This window comes from Agelaius phoeniceus, chromosome 5 (assembly GCF_051311805.1).
Source record: "Agelaius phoeniceus isolate bAgePho1 chromosome 5, bAgePho1.hap1, whole genome shotgun sequence".
NCBI classification, from domain to species: domain Eukaryota; kingdom Metazoa; phylum Chordata; class Aves; order Passeriformes; family Icteridae; genus Agelaius; species Agelaius phoeniceus.
Genome location: NC_135269.1, coordinates 617,935 through 639,590, shown reverse-complemented (window position 1 = coordinate 639,590; position 21,656 = coordinate 617,935). Strand labels below are relative to the sequence as shown.

The 21,656-nt window shown below is 44.3% G+C and overlaps 1 protein-coding gene across 26 annotated transcripts in view; it reads left to right on the top strand.

Moving 5' to 3' along the window:
- SOX5 (SRY-box transcription factor 5) overlaps positions 1-21,656 on the top strand; it is a 609,841-nt gene that overhangs the window by 577,288 nt on the left and 10,897 nt on the right. For all 26 annotated transcript variants that reach the window (XM_077178076.1, XM_077178082.1, XM_077178072.1 and 23 more), the window contains 3 exons: positions 2,853-2,998; positions 15,866-15,974; positions 17,155-17,328. In XM_077178076.1, the coding sequence (XP_077034191.1) occupies positions 2,853-2,998; positions 15,866-15,974; positions 17,155-17,328 (429 nt within the window). The remainder of the gene's footprint in view (positions 1-2,852; positions 2,999-15,865; positions 15,975-17,154; positions 17,329-21,656) is intronic.

Below are 21,656 nucleotides of genomic sequence, written 5' to 3'. Positions count from 1 at the left end.
GCCCATTAATTAGAAACAACCACATGAGCCCAATCCCAGATGCACCTGTTGCATTCCACAGCAGCAGATAACCATTGATTACATTTTGCTCCGGAGGCCTCTCAGCTTCTCAGGAGGAGAAATCCTAAGGAAAGGATTTTCCATAGAAGATGTCTGTGACATGTCAGCACGAGGCACAGGCTGTCTGTCCCAGGTGTGCACAGCCCTCCTTGCTGCATGCAGCTGGGCTGTGTCCCTCTGTACCACCCCTAGGTGCAAATTAAACTTTCTCTGTGCTCAGGCCCCTTGGCTCCCATGGCAAGGAGAAATGCTGTGTATTGCTCATCTTTCTGTGGGGACAGGAGCCCAGAGCCTCAGGGATTATCAGCAGGGCTGCACTCAGGCATTGCAGCTCCTCAGCCCTTTCCTGAGCCATCCCCACAGCACAGAAATGGTGCTACAGACTGAGCAGTCACAAATGCCATGGCTCCATGGATGACTTTAAATCCAAGCTTTTCTTTTTGGGAGCAGGCATATGTCCGTGTACTAAAAACAGAAACAACTTCTCCCTGCTCTTTGCCATTATCTGCAACATCTCTGTGCTAGTTTGGCAATCCTTGAAACTAAGTTCATTTTATGTAATGCAGTTCCCCTCTCTGTCAATAATTCACCACCTACCCTAAACAACAATAATTTACATTCAACTCGCTTCTATATTAATCATTTCCCTGCACACCAGCATCTTGGCAGCTACTGAAAAACATAAGGAGTGCTTGCTTTTATTCACTGTCATGTGCCAAACTGTCTCAAAGATAGCAGTATTCAGGAAAAGCCAAATAGTCTGGAGAAGGGCATGAATTCCAGCTCCTAGGCAAATTTGGCTCTGTTACAGACTGAAAGTATTATACCTAGACAACAGCAAAAGCAGCACTAATACTGCTGTTTGTTTGTTTATTTGCTTCCTTTTTTAATTTATTATGACTACATGCAAGGTTGATCAGATGCAAAGGTTAACAGATGCAAACTGGGGAAGAAACCAGGCAAGTTGGTAAAATGGAGGTTAAAAAAAGGAAAAAAAAAAAGAAAAATCAGCTGTGCTGGTGCAGGCTATATTCTTCCTTATGCTGGGAAAACTGGAATTACTGGAATTCCATTGGCTGGGAATTACTGAACTGGGTCATTTGATAAAAGCAAGGTGGATCAAGTTGTTTCATACAAAACTCTCAGGGTTCCAGGGGTTTTAGCCAAAAGCTAGCTGTTAGTGCAATTAGCAGCAGTCCAACTGCACAGGAACTTTTCTTTCTAGCTGTTTTTCTCCAAGGAAGATGGGAATATCAGTCCCACTCTCTCCACAGTCAAGAAAAACCAACAATAAAACCCCAGACCAAGCTAAAATCCTGACAGCAGCGCAGCACTGAACTAATCTGACATCAGCTTCTTCCCCAGAAATGTTTCAAGCAGCAAGACAATGTCCTGCGTTTTTGGCAATCAGCAGATCAGATAGAAGAGTCTAGCAATACAACAGGGATGTGTAATCTGACATGATTAGACAAGGCTCTTTAGGAACAGAACATTCATAATTGAGACAAAGAAAGAGTATTAATAACACTTTCCTAACACGGCAGTTAGCCATTTTATATTTCCTTTCTTTAATCTTAGTGTTTTTCAACAAATCATGGGATTTAATAGCGTGTTTTGGCAGATTAGAGGATTTATGGCCCAGATGTTTTTTGTTCTAAAAATGGATTAGGGTGTAAAGTTTGCTGGAATCCATGGAACATGTTGAGGCAAGCCGGTCATTTTGTGTGTGATTAGTGCCTGCCTTCTGTCTCACAGTCCCTCCATCTGTCACAATTCACCAATGGATCTGGTTAGATTTAGCCTCATGTCACAAACAGAAGTCCCTTTTCTGGGCAATTTCATATTACAGATTCATTTTATGCTGTTTTTATGCCCTAGTTAAAAGACAGAAAGAAGTGTGTGTGTGTGTGTGTGTGTGTGTGCACACGTGTGGGGATGTGCAGGGGGAGAGGGAGGTTGATAGATATTAGCCTCTGCTTTAATATCTGAGAAATAGACTGGGGCTTGGAGTCTCCCATCAGTATTCTACCCTACAAATCACATGCAGATCATAATAAGTATAATCTACGGTACGCTAAAGGAAAAAAATGACAAAGTGTCACATTTAAAATTAAATAGTATTAGCTGGGCCGGTGATGCTTGTAACATTTTAAAAGGAAATAATTCAGTGACTACTAAGGCTAAGCCCTAGGCTGTGAATTTGCAGCAAAACAGTGGACATTTGACCTACTATTAGCAGCATGAATAGGAGTGGGAATGTAGGTCCGTGTAGCTGTGGTTTCTTGTACATTTATGAATGACAGGTGGTGGTGGGGAGTGTTCAGTGGATGAGGTTTTTCTTCCCAGCCATTATGCATTTCATATGTATAGCAAACCACCGCCACCTGTGGTTTATTTTAATGTATTCACAAGTTGGAGAAGAGGAAGAATGAAACGGTCTGTTTTGAAGAGTTTGGGATTGCTGGCACGATCAAAGCTTCCCCTGACTCGTACCCAGCTCCATCCTGCTGCATGCAGAGCACAGGGCCAGCCTCTGCAGTGTCAGGGAAATATTGAGACTAATGGGATCAAATAGCAGCAGTGAGGATTTTGGCACTGAGGTTTCCCAGGCTCTGTGTCCAGGTGGCTTTATCATAACAACAGCAGAATTGCAGAGCGCACACAGGTTGGTGGGCATTGCCTTTTAACTCCTTCTCATTAATAACGATAAACTGCATCCCACTGCTGGGAGCTGAAGTGTTTTCCTGTGACTTTCTGGTTTTTAAGGCACCCTTTCTTCTGTCCTGTCCCAGGTTATTTAAATGACCACGATGCTGTCACCAAGGCCATCCAGGAGGCGCGGCAGATGAAGGAGCAGCTACGGAGGGAGCAGCAGGTGCTGGATGGGAAGGTGGCCGTGGTCAACAGCCTGGGTCTCAATAACTGCAGGACAGAAAAAGTGAGTTTCCCAGACTCCTTCTGCAAAGGGTCAGAGTGTTCTGTTGCCTCTCCCCACAGATACACAGCTTCTTCCTCCCTTCTTGTCCTCCTTATTCTATTTTTCCTTCCCCATTTTTGAAAGAGAATAGTTCAAAAACAGTGAAAAGCCAAAAGATGACATGACAGAGAGACCTGAGACCCCTGGGGGAGAGTGGGGAGGAGGCAGAGATGGTTAAAGCCCTCACGAGAACTTTGGAGACCACTAATTCTCTGTTCCAGCCTGTCAACATGTATTAAGGGAAGGTGATCTTGGAAATCTCTGGGTCTAAGTGGAAATCTTGCTTTATGGAAATGCTTACATGTGTTTGTGAGATGAGCTGGATTTGAAAATATTCAAGCTTCTTTAGGAACATAAGCTTTGCTGATACTCAGGCTCAGCTTCTGGGTATTTAGCCTCGTGAGGTCGTCATAGATGATATTTTGTGACCATTGCAATGTAGCACTGTCACGTCACGTTAGATGACTGAACAGAATTGAAAAGCAGAGAATTGACAGCACAAACTGCACCAAATATTTGCAGTGAAACTTAGAGGCAGCAGAACGTACGGGCCTTACCACTGTCTGCTCTTGGACTGGCCTGTGAAGCTGTGCTGTAACAAAATACCAACAAAGTGGGTATTCTCTAGTGAAATTTGTGTGTGCTCTCACTGCCGTGCCTGTCAGTGAGGTTGGGGTTTGCTTCTTTCCTCAGTGAGTGCCTGATGTCTCTGTGCGCACCTTATGGAGGATAAATAGACCTGCCAGTGCTTGCTGCCACATTGCCTGTGAGCTGTCCTTACAATGCTGCCACCCAGGATACACAGCTCAGCTCTGTTCTCATCTCAGTGTGCTTAGCAAGGCTTCCCCCTGCTCCTCTCCTTCCCTGCTGTATTTTCTGGGGTGATACAGTACAAGGTTCCCGTTGTCACATTTGGTGTCAGCTACATTTAACTGAGAGCACTTCCACTGTAAGGTCTTGTGCAGTTCACTGAGACAGGCAGACAGATAGATTGAATAAAAATGATCAGCTATTTAGCAGAAACTTGAAACCCAGTCATCCTGGGAAGCTTGCGAGTCAAACAATATTGTCCAGAGCGAGCAGATTGCTGATTTGGATGGCTTTCCATTGTGCCTGGTTTTAGATGGAGTTTGATCAATAAGCTGTGAGAAGCCAGCAGCCTGTGTAATGAATGTTAAGTGTCCGTGTGAGTCTCTCACCACTGCACTGTTATTTCCATCGGCCTGTCCCAGGTGCCAGTGATGTAGGAATGACTCCAGTTCCATCCCTTTCTGGAGAGGAAGGGGAAGGAGAAAAGAGGTCAGTGTAGTGGGTATGTAGCAGTACCTCCACTCTGTCTCAGGAGAGCCAGGGTGCTGCTGTGGGGAGAGAGAAAGAGAGGGATGGAGCATGTTTATGGCGTTCCACAGAGAAGAGCACCAGAAGGGAAAAGGGAAAAGCAGAGTGTCAGATATAAGAAGAAGTGATCACAAGCACAAAGGAATTTATATTCAAATATTTAAGCATTCTTGAAAGGATGCTCGGAGCAGAAATTCCTTTTCTGTGCTCCCCATGTAGAAATGACTTTAACACTCAGGCAGATGCTAATGCAAAGTGACTCCAGCTATTCCTCGCAAGCATAGCTAAATTGCCCTTATTTGTTAAGCGCATTGAATTCAGCTGTGGATACAGCAGTTGGTTGCATTCAGAACATTCAGAAAGCATCTGTACCCTTTTTTTTCTTTTTCCTTTTTTTTTTTTTTTTAAATCCTCCAAAGCAGAGACAACTGTACCTATCTCCCCCCTCTCCTCCCTTGTGCTGGCTGGGAATTGTCAAGTGACAACCGACCAAATCCTTTTGGACAGGAAGCCTTCATCCTGAGTTCTATATACTTGCAAAGCAGGCCTTGTTGGTTGGATCAGGAAGCCCATTAAAAGCACTTTGATGGTATGGAAATTCATCTTCATGAAGCACCCAGGCCCCTAAGCAGCATGCTGTTTAGCTGTGGTTACAGATCAGTCATTCACATCGGAGGGCAGTAATTGTGCTGACGGCTTGTTCGGCAGTGGAAGCACATAAAATAATCCCAGGCCCTCCACCATGGCATTGCCAGTTAATCTTCTTTAATACAGATCAGCTGTTGTTCTAACACATGACTTTATGCTGGCTCTAGTGACTCTGCACAGCCTTTTGATTAAGTAACAGGAGTGGAACCATCTGCATTCACTTTATTCTGTTACTTTCCTATTCTTGGGATTCTCCTTATTCCTTCTGTTTTCACTTCACACCCTCAACCTCAGCTGAAGTTTATTTTCCTCTCTAATTCATACCTCCTGCTAGGCTCGTGGAGGGCAGACAGGAGTTCTTTTACAAGGTAGCGGGAAGAAAAAATGGTTTGCTCAATAGAGAATTTTTCTGAAGCAGCTGTAGGCTTTGGGGGTTTTGATACAATTAATGCCAGAACTTTATTGGGGCTCACTGATTTGAACTCGACGGTCTCAGAAATGTTTTCCAACCTAATTGGTTCTGTGATTTATTTTAATGTGTGATGTTCATATCCAGACAAACAATCCAGCCTCTCTAAAGTTTGTGTATTTTTACTCTAGGACATTAAGGTTTTTTTACTAAGAGCAAGATTTGAGAGGGCAGCGAGTATTGCCATTTTTAATTAATCTTTATTCTGGTTCTCTCTGTTTTCAGAGGCAGAGAATGAGAGAGTTGGGAATTTGGTTGGCAAGAAATAGTGCTACAGTTTTTTTTTACAGAGTTTCCCTTTTCAGCAGCTCAAGGTCCCACCACAGGACTTAGTGGCAGCCCCTGAACTTTGGAGACATCCTGTCTGTCACTTTTGCTTCCTGACCAGAGAATTGGAGATGGGGGGTGGAATTAAGATGTAATTATTTTATTTTATCCTAGTGTATATCTGTATATCCCTGGGCATATTAGTACTTAGAAATGCACATTAGTATTTGTAGGTAACAAACACTTGTTGGGGCTATCCCAGATTTTTCTCCCTTCTTTGCTGCAGTGGGAAGTGTACTTTTGGAGGCCTATTATTCCCTGTTGAGCTTTTTATTGCAAAAATTGCTTCTGCAGCCTTCCAGTGAGGGGGCTCTGTGCCATTCCCAGCATTTATGGGAGACTCTTGGTGGGGACTTGTCTGCCAGGGGTAGCTGGGCTGGCTTGGGGCTGGAAATCATCTTTGGGAGTCTCTGTTGAAGCTCTTTGGGCTCTTCAGGTGTGTCCTGTTTTCTTGCTGATGTTCCCAGAGGGGCTGATTCCTGTGGACAGCCAGACATGCCAGCTAAGGCAGGAGTCAGACAGGAATTTTGTGGAAGTAGAGACAAGCTGTATAAAGGGAGTCATACATAAGAAAAGATTTTTTAAAATGGCTAAGATGATTTGGGTGAGTCACTTTTTGGGCATCCAACTTGGACCATCTTGACGGCTTTGATTTTCAGAGGATTACAGTAAAAACTTTGAGCATCACTGTGAACACGGATTTCACTAAAGCCTATTTTAATTGCAAATGCAGTAAAACATATTTTTACATTACTTTTCTTGGAAACACTTCCTTGTATAAATGAGAAGAGTGTGTTTTTGTGGTTTCTTGGAAACCCGAGAGCATAGCTTTATATGTAATTGTCATCTACAGTTAATTATAGCTTGATACATCCCATACATAAACAGTGTTACCTGGGGTAAACAGCACAACAGGCAGGGAGCCCTGACCTCTCTGCTCAGCCCCAGAGCAGCCAGGGAGGTGTACACAAGCACAAAGAGCCAGCAGGGTGTGCATGTACCCAGCCTGCTGGGCACTCTGCAGGGGCAGCACCCAAACATGCACACGGCCAGGCACAGATCCCCACTGCTCCTGCTCAGGGGTGTACAGAGGAGGAGCAGGGCACACAGGCACCACCTCCTCCTCCTTGTCACTGCTTTCTGTGCTGGCCAGCTGTGTGAGGACACCCCAGGAGCCTTTCTGATGTGCAGGGATGGAGCTGCATTCCCAGCTGAGTGCATCCCAGTACATCCCCCCTTCCCTTGCTGGGGCTGAACCTGCACTGCAAGTTCTCCCTGTTACTGCTTGCAGTGTGTCCTTTTAAAAGGCTCTGACATGTACTTGTCTGCTGGCTTGTGACTAAAGAGCTATTTGTAACAATATTTACTGCCGCGTTGTGAGCCAGCCCATTACTCATCCTCATGGAGCACGGGGTGCAGGATGCCTTTGCTCCCGTTCCCAATCCCCCCTCCTCCCTCCATCCTCCCCACTCCCACCCCCAGCTCTCCCTCTTCCCCTTAAGAAAGTGCCAAACGTGGGATGACAGTGACCAATGTTGACTTAATGTGGATGTTTAATAATGAAAAAAGTGTGTCGGTTCCAGCGCTGCTTACAAATGGCAGGAAGTGTCTCGGGTGGCAGCCCTGCAATAATTTTACATCCATCATCCCCTCTGATGCCTCGCTGGCTGCCTGATGGATGGGGAGAGCACAGTTAACTCTTAGGACACCACTGTGATCTCCTGAGCTGAAGTGGATTTTGGCCCTGCCCTCCCCTTGGGAACAAGGGCAATATTAAGGATCTCAAACCCGCAGCTCCTGCTGCCTTTGAGAAATAAAACACTGGAGCTCACTTTACTGAACACACATGGAGGAGCTGGTTTAACACATGGCATTTAAATTTTTCTTGCAGTAGAGAATTTTGCTTCAATAACTTTTTTTTGCTTCCCCTAATGGTTAGATTTGAACCAGAAAGTCAAGAGAAGGTTGCAGGACAGAAGGGCAGGCAGGAGACGAAAAGAGAAGGCTTGGCACAACAGAGGAACCCTGGCCTTGCTGCAGACACTGAGAGGCCGTGGGTCAGGCTAGGCTGAGGAAGTTGTGATGATTGAAACTGGGACCTGGTGCAAGCAGGAGAAACCCACTGAAAATTACCCCAGAGGCACAGTACTGACATCATAAGCCAGATCACTTTGCAGGAATTGAAACCTGCCCAGGTTCATAATCTCTGTCGTATTTTACTGGAAAATTTTACTTCAGCATTCTCAGAGGCTGTGTCAGGCACAGATACTACACACACTTCTCCCTGCAAGCCCAGCAGACCTGATGGATACACCCTGCAGCCCACTCTGTGAAACCTCAGCGGAGCTGGTCAGTGCAGTGGTGCTCTTGTTCTCTCCTGCAGGGTGAGCAGAGATCCCTTGGCACAGTGTGGGACCGGGCTGTGTCCTGCAGCAGTGACCTGCACATCCCCCTTAGTACCCTTCTCCCTACTCTCTGTCTGAGTTTGTTTCCCTTTGCCAGCAGAAATTCCTGTGTGGGGATTGCAGTCCTCTTTGTTGGTGCTGTCAGCACAAAGTTCTGAAAGCGTGTCCCGAGTCAAGCAGGTCTCATGTCATCACCCACCCATCACCAGGTGTCAGACTTCAGTCAGCAGCCCCAACAGGGTGGTGCATGGTCGAGGAGCCCTGTTCAACAGGGCTGCTGCACCCACTGCCATTTCTCCTGAAACTTGGCACAAATTTAATTTAAAAAACACAGGTCAGGCTTGCATGCTGCAAAGATCAAAATTGGTTTTGCCCAACACAGAGTAATAAACACTTTGATTTACTTCACCTGAAAGTTTATCCACTTATTATCTGTCCCCCCCCTTTTTTTTTTCTTTTTTGCCATTTGCTTTGTGGAGCTTGTGTATATTTATATTTACAGCCTCTCCATCTAATGGCCACATGCCTTGTTTTCACAGATGGCCAGTGGAAGAACTCCCCTCCCCCTTTTCCTTTAGCAGAGCCTGCCTTTGGTTTTGCTGCTTTTGTCACAGTGCCACTACTCTCAGTTAGCAAGTGCCTACGCATGAGAGGGAGAGAGATTCTGCAGGGAGGACTTCTTTTATTCCCCCAAAGAATTTAGCTCTTCATTTTAAAACACTGCTTTTTCCCCCACCTGATTGACCATCATTTATTAAATGCCCAGTTCCATCTTTTAAAGACAAGCTATGGATATTTCTGGGTGTCCTCAGCGGCTTGTGGTGGCAGGGATGCATAGGCAGGGTTGGCTAATAAAGAACAAAGCCTGCAGAGGGAAGGATGGGTTCTGCCCACGGATGTGTGTGTGTGAAAGTCCAGCTGAGGTTCAGGAGAGCAGCAGTCAAGGGGAGAACCTTAGGTCCAGGCAGGTGCTGAACTCCAAATGGGAATTCAGACTTGGTTCACTCCGAGGGGCAGAGATTGGGAGCATTCACAGCCCAGGGTGGGTCAGGGAGCACTGCAGCTGTTTATGCTCTTGTGGAAGTTTTATGAAACCCAATAAAGATGCATAAACTTCCTCCTGAAAGTAAAACCATACAAGTGATGTGGAGTCCTTGTTATGACTTAGGAACTTTTGGAGTCGTTGGGTTTAAGTTCTAAGCTGTGCCCCACAGCCATGAGATCTTATTACTTCCTGAGATTTTTTATTATTTTTATGTGATCACATGGCTCAAGTCACTGGGGCTTTCAGCTCATTTGGGGACTCAGCATCAGTGCAGTATACCTCTCTCCAGTGAAATAGAGGCTGGGCCTGGTTCTTCTCTGATTTGTGTCCATTTGGGCTCCTGAGGGCTCAGCCTGACCTGTTCAGCAGGGCTGGAAGAAGTGTAAGCATAGGTACAGCAGCCTTCATCATTTCAGTACCTGCAGAATTTGAATTCCTTCTAGGGAAAAATGGGGAAAAAGTATTCTGTAGTGGCTGTATTGCTGCTGTGCGCTTGAGTCACCCATTGTTAGTTAAACAATTGCCAGGAAAGCAGGGTCTGTGTTCTTGCTTTCTCTGTGCATGCATGCAGACCCTCCTTCCCAGGAAATCCTGTGTGGGTTGTGATTTTCCTCTTGTTTCATTTTAGTGTGCCACCCCTGTCCCCCAGCTGGTGCTTCCTTTCCAGGCTGATCAGCTGTACCAGCTTTCTGACTCGCTGGGAAGACCCTGATTAAAATTTCCATGGCACATTTCATCCAGAGACCTCAGAACTCCTCACAGTGGTGGGAAACATCACTGTCTCCATCCCGTGGAGTTCAGGAAATTAAGGTGCAGTGGCTGAACAGTTCACAGAGAGTTGCAGGCCATGTCAGCCCAAGGATCAGTCTGGATGAGAAACTGGGTCATGGAACTCTTAACCTATTTGCAGTCGGCAGATTACAGCTGGATCTGCTTGAGGTCAGTGCCTCTGCTCTAACAACTTTCCTGAGAAGGAAACAGCATCTCAGCATTCTGCTTTGATTTCCTTTTCCTTTTTATTCCTTCTTCAAAATCATGGGCAGGGCCAGTCCTGTGTGCATTTTCATGTGAAAGTCCTGACTTGCTCTGTCTCTGAGAGAGCATCACGAGGGAAAAGCAGGACCTCAGTGTCCTCCAGAATTGCTGCTTCCCATCCGTTTGTTTCCAAGCCAAATAATACACTTTATGAATGAAGTCATTCTTTCTCAAACAAAGAATTAATAAAAGAAAAGAAAAGAAAAAAAAAAAAACCACAAAAAAACCCACCTTAGGGGCCTGACCCTTGCCAGGTTATTGAGGATTTTCCTCTTTTTATTTCAGTGGGCTCTGTCATGCCTTCAGTGCTTTTAAAGACACTGACTTGAGAACCCTTAGAAACTGAGGCCCTGTGTCCACAATGCACAACAAAGAGAAATGAGTGTGTAAGTTTCAGCAGATTCTCTCTGTGAATTGGTGTCTATTCCTGAGAGGGCAGTAATTAAATGTCTTCATGGTCATTCTGATCTTTTCCCTGTACCTCCCCATAAGGAACTCTCTGCTGAGTCTGTGTGACCCTTCATGTAGATTGCAAACCAGGGACAGTGATTTCTGGGCACTATTGAGGCAATTTGGGTTTTAATAACTGCTGTAAACCAAAAGGTATGGTTCCAACTGATGCAGCCCCAGCTTAGACTGCATGTCATAATTTTGAAAGGAGTACCATAAAATCAGGAAGAGCCACATATAAAGACTGTTCTTTTATTTTCTTGTTTCTAATGCTGCTTTTAGATTCTGTGGGTGGATTATTCCATGAAAAATAGAGATCTTGGATAAGCAAGATTGAAAAGGCTGAGGGGGTGGTGAATGCATTGTTTCTTCATACTCAACTTTGATGGAACAACAAAAAATCTCCCAAATGATAACTTGCTGTGGCATTATAAATAATCTTTCATCTTCTTTGGTGGTCCACAGAGTTTATATAATTGGAAGGCTAAAGCCTTTCTTTGTTGTTTCTTGCGTTTTCATTAGTACAGTAGAAGACTATAAAATTGTGCAGCCAGAAGGGGTTTAACAATTACTGAGTCAACATTTGAAAGCCTCACTCTATTTTATCATTTATGCATGTGCTTTTTATGAGTTTTACAGCCCTGCAGGCGTTGCTTAAGCAAGGTCCATTGCAGTGGTGGATCTATAACTGCTTTTTTTTTATTTTGCTCTCCTTGGTGCCCTGTGCCATCAGCAAGAGTCACAATTCCACACTCATAAAGAAATTACAGGCTTGAGATGGTAATTTTTGTGGAAGATTCAGGAGTGCTAATTTCAGTTACTAAAATGTTTATCAGCCTTTCTAAGGAGCCTTTGGCAAATCCCATATTGTGTGACTCAGTTTCCCTTCTGGTAAGCTGTTAATAATCCTGCCTTTCTTTGTGAATGTTGTGGGTAATTCAGTGATGAGTGAAGAACACTCGGTGACACATAAAAACCCAGATCTCTCTGAAAGAAGCTGGCAATTGTCTTGCAGCAGGTAGAGGTGTGGCAGGATCTGGGCCATAGCAAGGCTTGGGCAGAGTGCACAGCACCTGTTGTGGAGCACCGTGGCATTCATGGGCAGGAGCAGAGCCTGCAGTGCAGATAATCCATCCTGTGCAAGCTCTGGGCACAGCTCTCACTGCTGCCAGCTGTTCCCTGAGTTCTCCCAGCTCTCCACCATCCCTCATGCCTGCCTACCTTGTGTTCTCCAAGCTTGGTGGGACTCTGGGGGAAAGTGTAGAGCTCAGCCTATTCTGATGTTTGCTATCACAAGAGGCAGAGGGATTGCACACAAAGATTACCTTTACAAAGTCTTCATTTGTGCTGGATGGAGCATAGGACTCTTCACCTTCTCAGAGAGCTGAGGAAAACACCACAGGGTTGAATGGATAACACCTGGTGCCACCACCTTGTCTAATAATTCAGTATGTTTTTCTGTCATAAACTGAACTTTTATTGTGCAGTCATAGCAATTAATCTGCCCAAAACTTTTAAGATCTGGTGCATATTGAGCAGGGCGTGTGTTGGAAGGGGTGATATTTACAGGCCCTTGCTGTGGGAGATGTGCCTCAGTACCATGAACCCCATCAGATGCTGCCACAGGTCCTGCTCATCAATCTCAGATAAAAACTCAAAAGCCAAATCTATTTGAACATACCACCTTTAGCATTTAGATATGGGAAATAGCTGGACATACTGTAGTTGGAGGGGAAGGGAAGAAATGAGACACACAAAAGGATGGTAGCAGGCAACCATCTGTTTCTTTTTAGTTTATTGACATTGAGCAAAGGTAGCAGGCTGTGTCCATCTGTGTGTGGGGAATTCCTAGGTGCAAGAGGTGATCAGCAAGCTTCTCCTTGCAGTCCCCAGGTAACTGTGTTTGGCTCTCTCCACCTTTCTTTTTGCCTGGCCCTTCAGTTCCCTTGGGATGTGGAGAGCAGGAATGTGAAGTTATGGTCCTGAATGTGAAGTTATAGTCCTGAACTCCTCCTCTGGAACTGGCTCTTTCTCTGCAGGCATCAGAACAGAGAGGAGAAGTATTCCTGTCAGGGAAAGCAGGGGTAGAGTGAGAAGAGCAGCAGAGGAGAGAATCCTGCTCCAGTGGCAGTGCAAACCTGGATTATGCCATGGAGAAATGGCTCCTGCCAGAGCACTGCAGGGATTGCCAGGCAGCCCAGGCTGGAGGATGGCTCCAGGGGGAGCAGGGAGCCAGGCCATGTGCCCAGGCCTTGCAGGATGGCTCTAGGGGGAGCAGGGAGCCAGGCCTTGTGCCCAGGCCTCACAGGATGGCTCCAGGGGGAGCAGGGAGCCAGACCTTGTGCCCAGGCCTTGTGCCCAGCCTGCCCAGGGTTGCAGTCCCCTTGGATGGAGGTGTGGGATGCTCCCAGTGCCCCCTGAGCCCTGGTGCTGGGGGAGCAGGGAGGACAGGAGGCGAAGCCAGCAGGATGTTTTTGTTCCTCAGACCTTCCAAGGGCTTGCTTCACTTTCATCTAGTAGTGGGAGGAGTTCTGGCAAACAGGATCAGGCTGTTCTACATATGTTTTGACTCTTCTTGTTTTATGTTTCTTCTATGAAAGAGACTGCAACCAAGTTCTTGTCATTTTTTAGATCAATGTTTTGTTAAACTACGACAGCTATCCATGACAGAGAGCCAAGTAACTTTTGCAGCTGACCACAAAACTGAGTCTGACTTGTGGTGCTTAGTCATTTCTTATATTTTTTTTTACATGACATACTCCATGTGTGTATGTGTTTTTGTTCTTTTAAATATAATTAGGGCATTTGTAGGAGTTATGGTGCAAATCAGTCTTCTGTGGCAGGTTAATTTCTTTGATTAATAAAGTTTTAGAAGCTTCTCATCACATTGTGGCTGTTGATGAAACCTCTCTGGTTATACTTTGAACAATTGAGCTATTTTGAGATTGCATGCTCTCTACAGTATTATCTTCTCTGGTTTACCCATTAGAATTTTAAATGATCCAGTCAACAGAGCTCTTGCTGCCCCTCCAGAGAGTCTCTCCTACAATCCAATAGAAATGATGATTAGGAAACCCTTCAGGAAGAAATAAAATACTCATAAAATGTCTTGCAGCCTTCTGAGGTCTGATACAAAATTCAGAAATTTGGAATCCCTTTCTGTTTAGCAGGAGATGGCTATATTTCATGTTTCTTCTCCTGGAAGGACAGGAGTGCTCCTTGCTGTTTGTTTTTGCTGCTTTGTGCTGTCTAATTTTTAGAATTGCTTGTCTCACAAGTTGAGTCAGGCTCTGACCAAGGAGCCAAACCTGGGCTAGGTCAGGCTCCCAAAGAGCCATAGCTGGGCTGTGCCTTGCAGGACTCTGGGATTATGAAGTTGACAGTAAATAGATTTTTTTTTTTCTGAAGAAAAAACTGTTGACTTCCATCATATATCTGCAATCAACTTGGAAGAAATACAAATTCAGCTTAGTCCTGACTTTTTGACTTCTGACAGGCTGCTTTGGAAATGAGAGCTGAGTTAAAAACGGTGGATCAAAGAGTTGGGAGAAGCTAAATGCCTGGCTAGTTGAGGTGCTTATTTGAAGGTTCTCCAAGCTTTCTGGATCTGCTGTGCCTGGTAGTGTTATGGAAACCCTTTTCCTTGGGTAGGCTGAGTGTGCTGCATGAGCTCTTCCTGCAAAAGCCAGGAGGATAACTCCTCTTGCATGCTGAAGTGTCAGGGTGTAGACAAAGCACCAGGAGTGTAAAAGGGATTTGTAATGAAAATGAATGTGAGGAATAGGAAAGTTAACCTCATGTTCCCTAAACTCTGAAAATACAAAGTTGAGCACATTAGCCTTGTTTCTAACTGTTCCTGAGAAAATCTTTGTGCAGTGACTTACATGAATTTGAACCATTCTTTGAATTGCAGATGCAGGGACATCACTTTGCAGGAAGCATTTCTGTATTTGCATTGTTCTCTTTTCTGTTTTCCTGTGTAACACATCCCAGTGACATTATTAGGCTACATGAAACAGTTGCCATGTGGAAACTGAAAGTTTTTTTAGTTTATTGATCTTTTACAGCCAACAGGAGTAGAATAGAGCAAGGAAACAGAAATCTTTTCTTTCAGGAAGAAGCTCAAAAGAATTTTTTTGACTGGAGCCACTTCATTATCATACCACATCATTTCATTTTCTTAGCTTTGCAAAAGGCACAGTGCCTGAGATTTTGAAATGTTAGTATTGCTTCCCTGAAAGATTTATTTTTAAACATATGATTGTCAGGAAGAAAGAGTGCTCATGAGCAGAAGTCATTGGGAAAACAAAAACAGTTGGAAAATGGAACACCTTTGTGTTTGTAAAGTCAAACAATTCTGGGGGAAGCGAGGTGTTTTGAAGAGGACATTGGAATGAATTGCCCTAGCATGTTGTTCTGGCAGTCTGTAGACAGATTAATTGGCAGCACACAGCAGCCTGTTGCAATCCAGGGTTCACAGTTAGTTCTGACCACATGAGTGATGGACGGGGTGTTAGCAGGGTTGGACAAAACAGTCTGGACAAGAACACAAACTGCTGCCCAAGGATCATGCTTAATTCAGGCTGAACCTTTCCCAAGGCCTGAGTCAGTTTGAACTGTAGGATGTTTTTTCTTGCCCTATGGGCTGCTTCCTAAAATACTGCCTTGTAAAAAAGAAACAGAGCAAAGCCATCCATGTCTCTGCACTTGGATTGCAGGCTAGAAATAGAGTGCTACAGTAAATGCATTGCAAAAGAGCATGTGTCACCTAAACTTCAGGCCAGCTTTGCAGCCCCAGGAACACAGAGAGTTGAAGTTTTCTTCAGATGTGCAGCCAGTTCTATCATGCCTAACTAAGCCAATCTTTTCAACACTATGGAGTTTGCTTATCACTAGTTAATGAGCAAGTTTTGAAAAGGACTTTATGGCAGAGTCTGTAACCCTGTCTCTTGTAGAAGAAGCATTGTTATTTATTCTTCAATACATGGCTCAGTAAACTCTTGTGTATAGTTATCTAGCTTCCCTAAAAACCTCCTAAATAATGTCCAAACTTTGGAGTTACAACATTTAATTATTTTCCTGATCCAAATCCTGTCATCCTGCCCATATAGGACAAAACCACACTGGAGACCCTGACCCAGCAGCTGGCAGTAAAGCAGAGTGAAGATGGGAAGTTCAGCCACGCAATGATGGATTTCAACATGAGTGGAGATTCTGATGGTCAGTACCAATGATTTTCCTGATTTCCAGGTTTGTGTGTGTGTGTGTCAATGAGATCTGAGGGAGAATCCAGTGCTTTGGAGGCCCATGAGGAATACAAGCTGTTAGCAATAAATGGCTTTGAAACAAGGCAGGAGGAAGTGATTCATCGTGGGGTGTTTAAAGTCTGGGGATGATTTTTAACCTTCCCTCTGTCCACTGAAGGTCTCAAGATGGGACCAAAAATGTATTTCTGATAATAGAAGGGACTAAAGGAGGCAAATATATGTTGGGTAAATGAGATCACATAGGGAAGCCATGAAGTGTAGACCTGATCCTCCATAAGTGTTGTGTCCTCTGCATCTGTGGGGGCTTTACTGGTTTGATGAAGTGAGCACAATGTTTATTTGTTTCTCTGTTATTGCATATATTGTTAAGGAGATGTAAGCACAAAAACAGACAAGTATGTAAATTTTGCTAGTTAGAGAATTGCTTAAGAAGAAATGACCAGTATTGCCATCTATCATGCCCTTTCTGTCACAGAAACGTGTCACTCTGGTTTTTTAAGATTTTCTAAGCCTTCTGATGTTGACATTCTTGTAGTGAACTTTCTCACACACTTTCTGTAAATGACTCATAGTTTTGCATTCCTTTATGGAAGAAGAGAAAGTTGATAGACTGTTAGTTTGACCAGTGTCATTGGAGAGGTGGCACTGTCACCCTCCAATCCACTGTCACTCTTAGAAAACTATAAATGTTGGATTCAGAAAATAAACTTCCTTTTTCCTTCACCTTGAGAACAGCGGTGTGTGCTTGTGTTTTTTCATGTCCTATAGTGACAGAAACGTAGAAGAAAGGTGACATAATATGACCAGCATTCTGTAAGCAAGAAAGGATGAAAACAAAAAGGATGAAAAAAAAGGATGAAAACAAAAACCTGCTTGATAAATACATATTTGGTTTATGTAATTAAGCAGTAAAAGATGGCTTAGAAAAGCTATGTTACAAAGGGTAACACTTTGTATTTAAAAGCAATGAAAACTCCGGATCAGGTGTGTGATGCTGAATTAACGGAATAACTAAATGTGGCAATATGAGATGTATGAACCATTACATGTTGTGAATGCTGCCTCATGGGGCATGCAGCAGCTGAGCTGGCTGCTGCTGGCAGAGGAGTGGAGCCCTTTTCCTTGCCTTGCAGGGAGCGCAGGGGTGTCGGAGTCGCGGATCTACCGGGAGTCGCGCGGGCGCGGCAGCAACGAGCCGCACATCAAGCGCCCCATGAACGCCTTCATGGTGTGGGCCAAGGACGAGCGCAGGAAGATCCTACAGGCCTTCCCCGACATGCACAACTCCAACATCAGCAAGATCCTAGGTAAGAGTGAGCCGGGGAAGGTTCTGACCGAGCTCAGCCGAGCGCCTGACAGAGCAGAATTGCTGCTTTTTCTCTCGCCCTTCAGTCACTGCACCAAGAACAGCGATGGGAGCTTCCCCTGTGCTGCCCAGCAGTGTGGATTAACCACACTGAAATATTCTTTGTAATTATTGAGGCTGTGGTGGCAATTTTGCCATGCACAGGGGAGAGATGGAGTAGCCTGTAGTCCCCAGGTTTTCCTTTTTAGACATGGGGGTTACGTTTCTCCTTTTCCAGAGAGCAGTAACTTCACCAGACTGCCAAAGCTTCTCCAGTAGTGGTTTAGCCAGTTCATCTGTCAGTTCTCTCAGGCCCTGCAGATGCATCTCAGCAGGCCCCACAGATTTGTGCACCTGGTTACTCATTCTAGCATTAATTCTCCTATTTAAATATAGATTAGCCTGTTAATGGGGAGGGAGTCATAAAGTTCTTATATTTTCGTAGTGTAGAGCTTTAACGCACTCTTTGTTGGTGGCTGCTTGAGGGCCCACAGTGTAATTGGGAAATCAGTATTTATCCGCTCGCAGAGATTGTATTCTTTTTTAAAGGAGCTGAACCCCCTTTAAATAGCCCTTAATTCACTTAATTAGGGTTCCTGAGTTTTCCTTGGAGAAGAATTAAGAATGAACTTAGATTCATTTCAGAGGCAACCAGCTATCACCCAAACCTGATCTTCTCCTACACTTGGTGGTTCTTCATTCTTTGTACATTGAAAAGAATTTTTAAAAAACCCTGATTTCCATATTGTCTGCTCTTCACATCCTGATCACTATTTGTCTCGAGCATCCTCTGCTGAATCTCATGCCAAATTCTTCCAACTGGTCAGTATTTGATCAGGTTCTCAGGACCATGTTCTGTCCAAAGTTACTCCTCTGTACTGTGCTGGAGGATGCAGTAGGTACCAGTGAGGCTCACTGAGGCCAGTGAATTACATCTCAGCAGAAAAATAATATATCTGCAACCAAATTAGAAAGTTTTTTTTTTACCAATAAAAACAGCTACAGGACCTAACCATCCTTCAGGCCAGTAGCTAAGCAGGGAACATGTTTACCTGTGCTGCAGATCTCACTGGTTTTGCAGGCTGCTCAAGAGATGCAGTGCAGTTTTAATGGCAGCATTAACCAGCTGCAGAGCTGGTAAATATGCCAGGTTTAGACTGGTCAGAGGTTTGAGGCTTCCCTTGATTAGAGTGGTATTATGAAAAGTTAGCAGGGGGCAAGTGGGAACGAGATAAATTGGTTGGAGAAGCAAAATGTATTGCCACGGATGGCAGATGTGATGATATTAACCCATGATTTAAAGGGTGGTACGAGATGATTGGATTAGCTATGGGAACAGGATTAGAAGGCTAAATTGGCTATGTTGATGGCAATAGAACCTTATACTGGTTAAAAGTGATTATACTGGTCAGAGGTGTATGATGTGATTAGCCGGAGGACAGGGCAGTAATAGTTTTGGTCTGGTTCTAAATTGCGAGTAGACCTGGTTAAACCTGTTTTTAAGTAATCAGCCTCAGAAATCTACAAGATCATTCTGAATGGCCCTTTTCATATAGAAAGTACAAAGGGAGCTTGATGTTTTCCCTCTTAACTGATTGTTTTGGATAACAACCTCCGACAGCACGCTGCTAATTCATTCTGCTTAAAACAGGCGCTTGAGCTGGGCTGACATTTTACGCAGTCTCTGGGGATCCTGGTTGACATTTTAAAGGGCTTCTAAGCATTTTATAATACCCTAAAATCTGGTTTTAATAAGCCATTCTGCTGAAATTGTTAACATAAGGAATCACCTTTTACTATTTGGCGCTAGATCAGGGAGATATGGAGACATCTTTTTCTGATTAGATATACAGTAGTTGGAGTAAAATGTGCAAATTCATTACAGATCCTGTTGAGGTGACAGACAGTATAGCTGACTCCAAACTCTCTGTTTTGCTGCCAGATATGGGGAAAAGCAAGGTCTGAGACAGTGAAAGATGATGTTTCTATTTCTTTACAGCATCACATTTGATTTTTTTTCTCATTCTACATGTGCGATAGAGAGGGATGTCCTGGCATCTTCCTTCTTGACAGAAACATATTACAAAGTTCTTCCCTCAGCTGCAAAAGGCCAGGCTTTTGAAGCCAGCAGGGAGCTGTCTGTTAACTGGCACAGGGTGACCAATTAAATCTCACAGTTCAACCAGATATTAGGGTGTCCTTATTAGGAAGCCACAATTTCTCTTTCCCATTTTTCCAGCAGCACTGCTACACGTTGAGGTCACAGAGCTTGTTGTCACACAGAGTAACTTAGATAGACTTCTACCAGTCCAGGGTCATTTTTATAGTAAAATGAGAGGAGGTGCCCTTCCCCGCACTAGAATTCTCTAGGGATTATGTTTGACACTGTGGTATTATGTTTTGAGCATAAAAATGAGATACACGGATTTGTCACTAAATTCATCTGTGCATACGTTTGTCATCCATCTGTTCATTGCAACTTAAACTTGTGGATAATGGTTTTTTTAGTAAATTGTTAAAAAGTGCTAAAATGGGACTGCTGGACCCTGTCAATTTAATAATGCATTGTTTAGATATTTCGGTAAATATTTTAATTAATTTCACTGAGAAATCTACGTAAAGATTTTAGGAAAAAAATGAAGTTAATGACTAGCTTCAGAAATTCTCTTGGAATGTATACATGTTTACATGAATGTGTACTCATACCTATACATTCCACGAAGGGTTTGTCTATGTGAGAATGTTTTTAAACATAAAATCAGCCTGATTCAAGTACTCAGGTTGAAAAATGTCAGTCTAGTGCACTGAAAGTTAGAGAATATTGCAAACAGCTGAAAAGTCTTGTCAGAGAAACTTGGCTTAAAAGCAGCAGTGAGCAGAGCTCTGAACCTTGCACGTGTGTGCCTGGAGCACAAGTGTCTGGGCAGGGGTGAGGGCATCTCTCTTCTGCCCTGGACTCAAAGATTTGCCCTCTCCAGATGTGCTGCCAGTCACACACAGCTGTGTGGGCACAGCTCTGGCTGCCCTGGCTCAGCTGAGGGGCAGGAGCTGTGCTTGGTGCTGCAAAGCCTTTGAATTTGGGGTTTTTTCCTAAATACTTGGGCCACCACATCAGGGGGAGTTGTGCTGGAATCCTGCTTGTGGTTTTGCATCATCCAGGGAGGGGAATGGACTCCTGTTTCATGGTCAAGCAGAAAAGCCCTGCATGCCTGACCCACTCAAAGCTTCCCAGCACGGATGGTGAGCAGGGAGCTCCCTCAGGTTGGTGAGCAGTGTTGTGACAGTCACTGTGTCATCCACCCCCGAGTCCAGGAGGAAAGTCAGTGTCATTTTTCCAGCCACTGTCTTTGCCAGGAAAAGCTGGGAATAGTTTCTGTGCAGGAGCCCCAAGCTGCTGAGCAGGGTCCTGGTCCCAGGGGTGCTGCCCTGTGTGGCACCAGTGCCCAGGCACTCTGTGTGGCATTAGAGGGGACGTGCAGGAGTTCCAGTCCAGACCCTAAAAGCCATCTATCTAGTCATGCAGTTATGGTGCTGGGCCTAAGCTAATATCAATGCCATTAAACTCCTCCCCATTCCAGGGCTAGCTGGGGGATCTCTGCATGCTGTAAACAGGATGAAAAATTATGGGTTTGAGTTCAAAGCAGTGTTTGCTGAGAAAGGCATGCCCACTGCCCCTTCTCAGGACAAAGACATCACTGTTCATACACTGCTTATCTCTGGATGTGAGGGCAGCTGGTACCAGCTCTTCTCTCTGGAAGCCCATGGAATAAAGATCCAAAGAGTAATGGGGAAAATGGTGTCCCCAGATCCTAAGGGGCCTTTCTAGAGGGAATGAAAGTATTTTCTTTCCTGGGGAAAGGATAACTGTGCTCCCTCTACTGCAAGTCTTGGGGGTACAGTGGGATAAGACCAGCCTGAGGAGCAGCATGAGCTGACCATAAAAAATGAGGAACAAGAGGAAGTCAAGTATGACATATGGCATTATGAACCCATTAAATTGAGAAACTATTCAAACATTTTTCCAGTGGGAAACTTGACTATTTTCCAATAAAGTTTTCTTTCTAGGCCACAGGTTTCACAGCTTGAACTATTCCTGTTATTTGAAATGTATCTTACCCTGAAGCACTTCTATATTTAATGGAAAAATAAAATGGGGCAACTGATTCCAGAACTTTTACTTTCTGCTCCCATATTATATCCTTTAAGAAATACTAGTTTATAACTTTCAGCAGGCAGTTGAAAACAATTTTGAAGTCTTTAGTATATCCCTATCTCAGATATCCAGGTTAG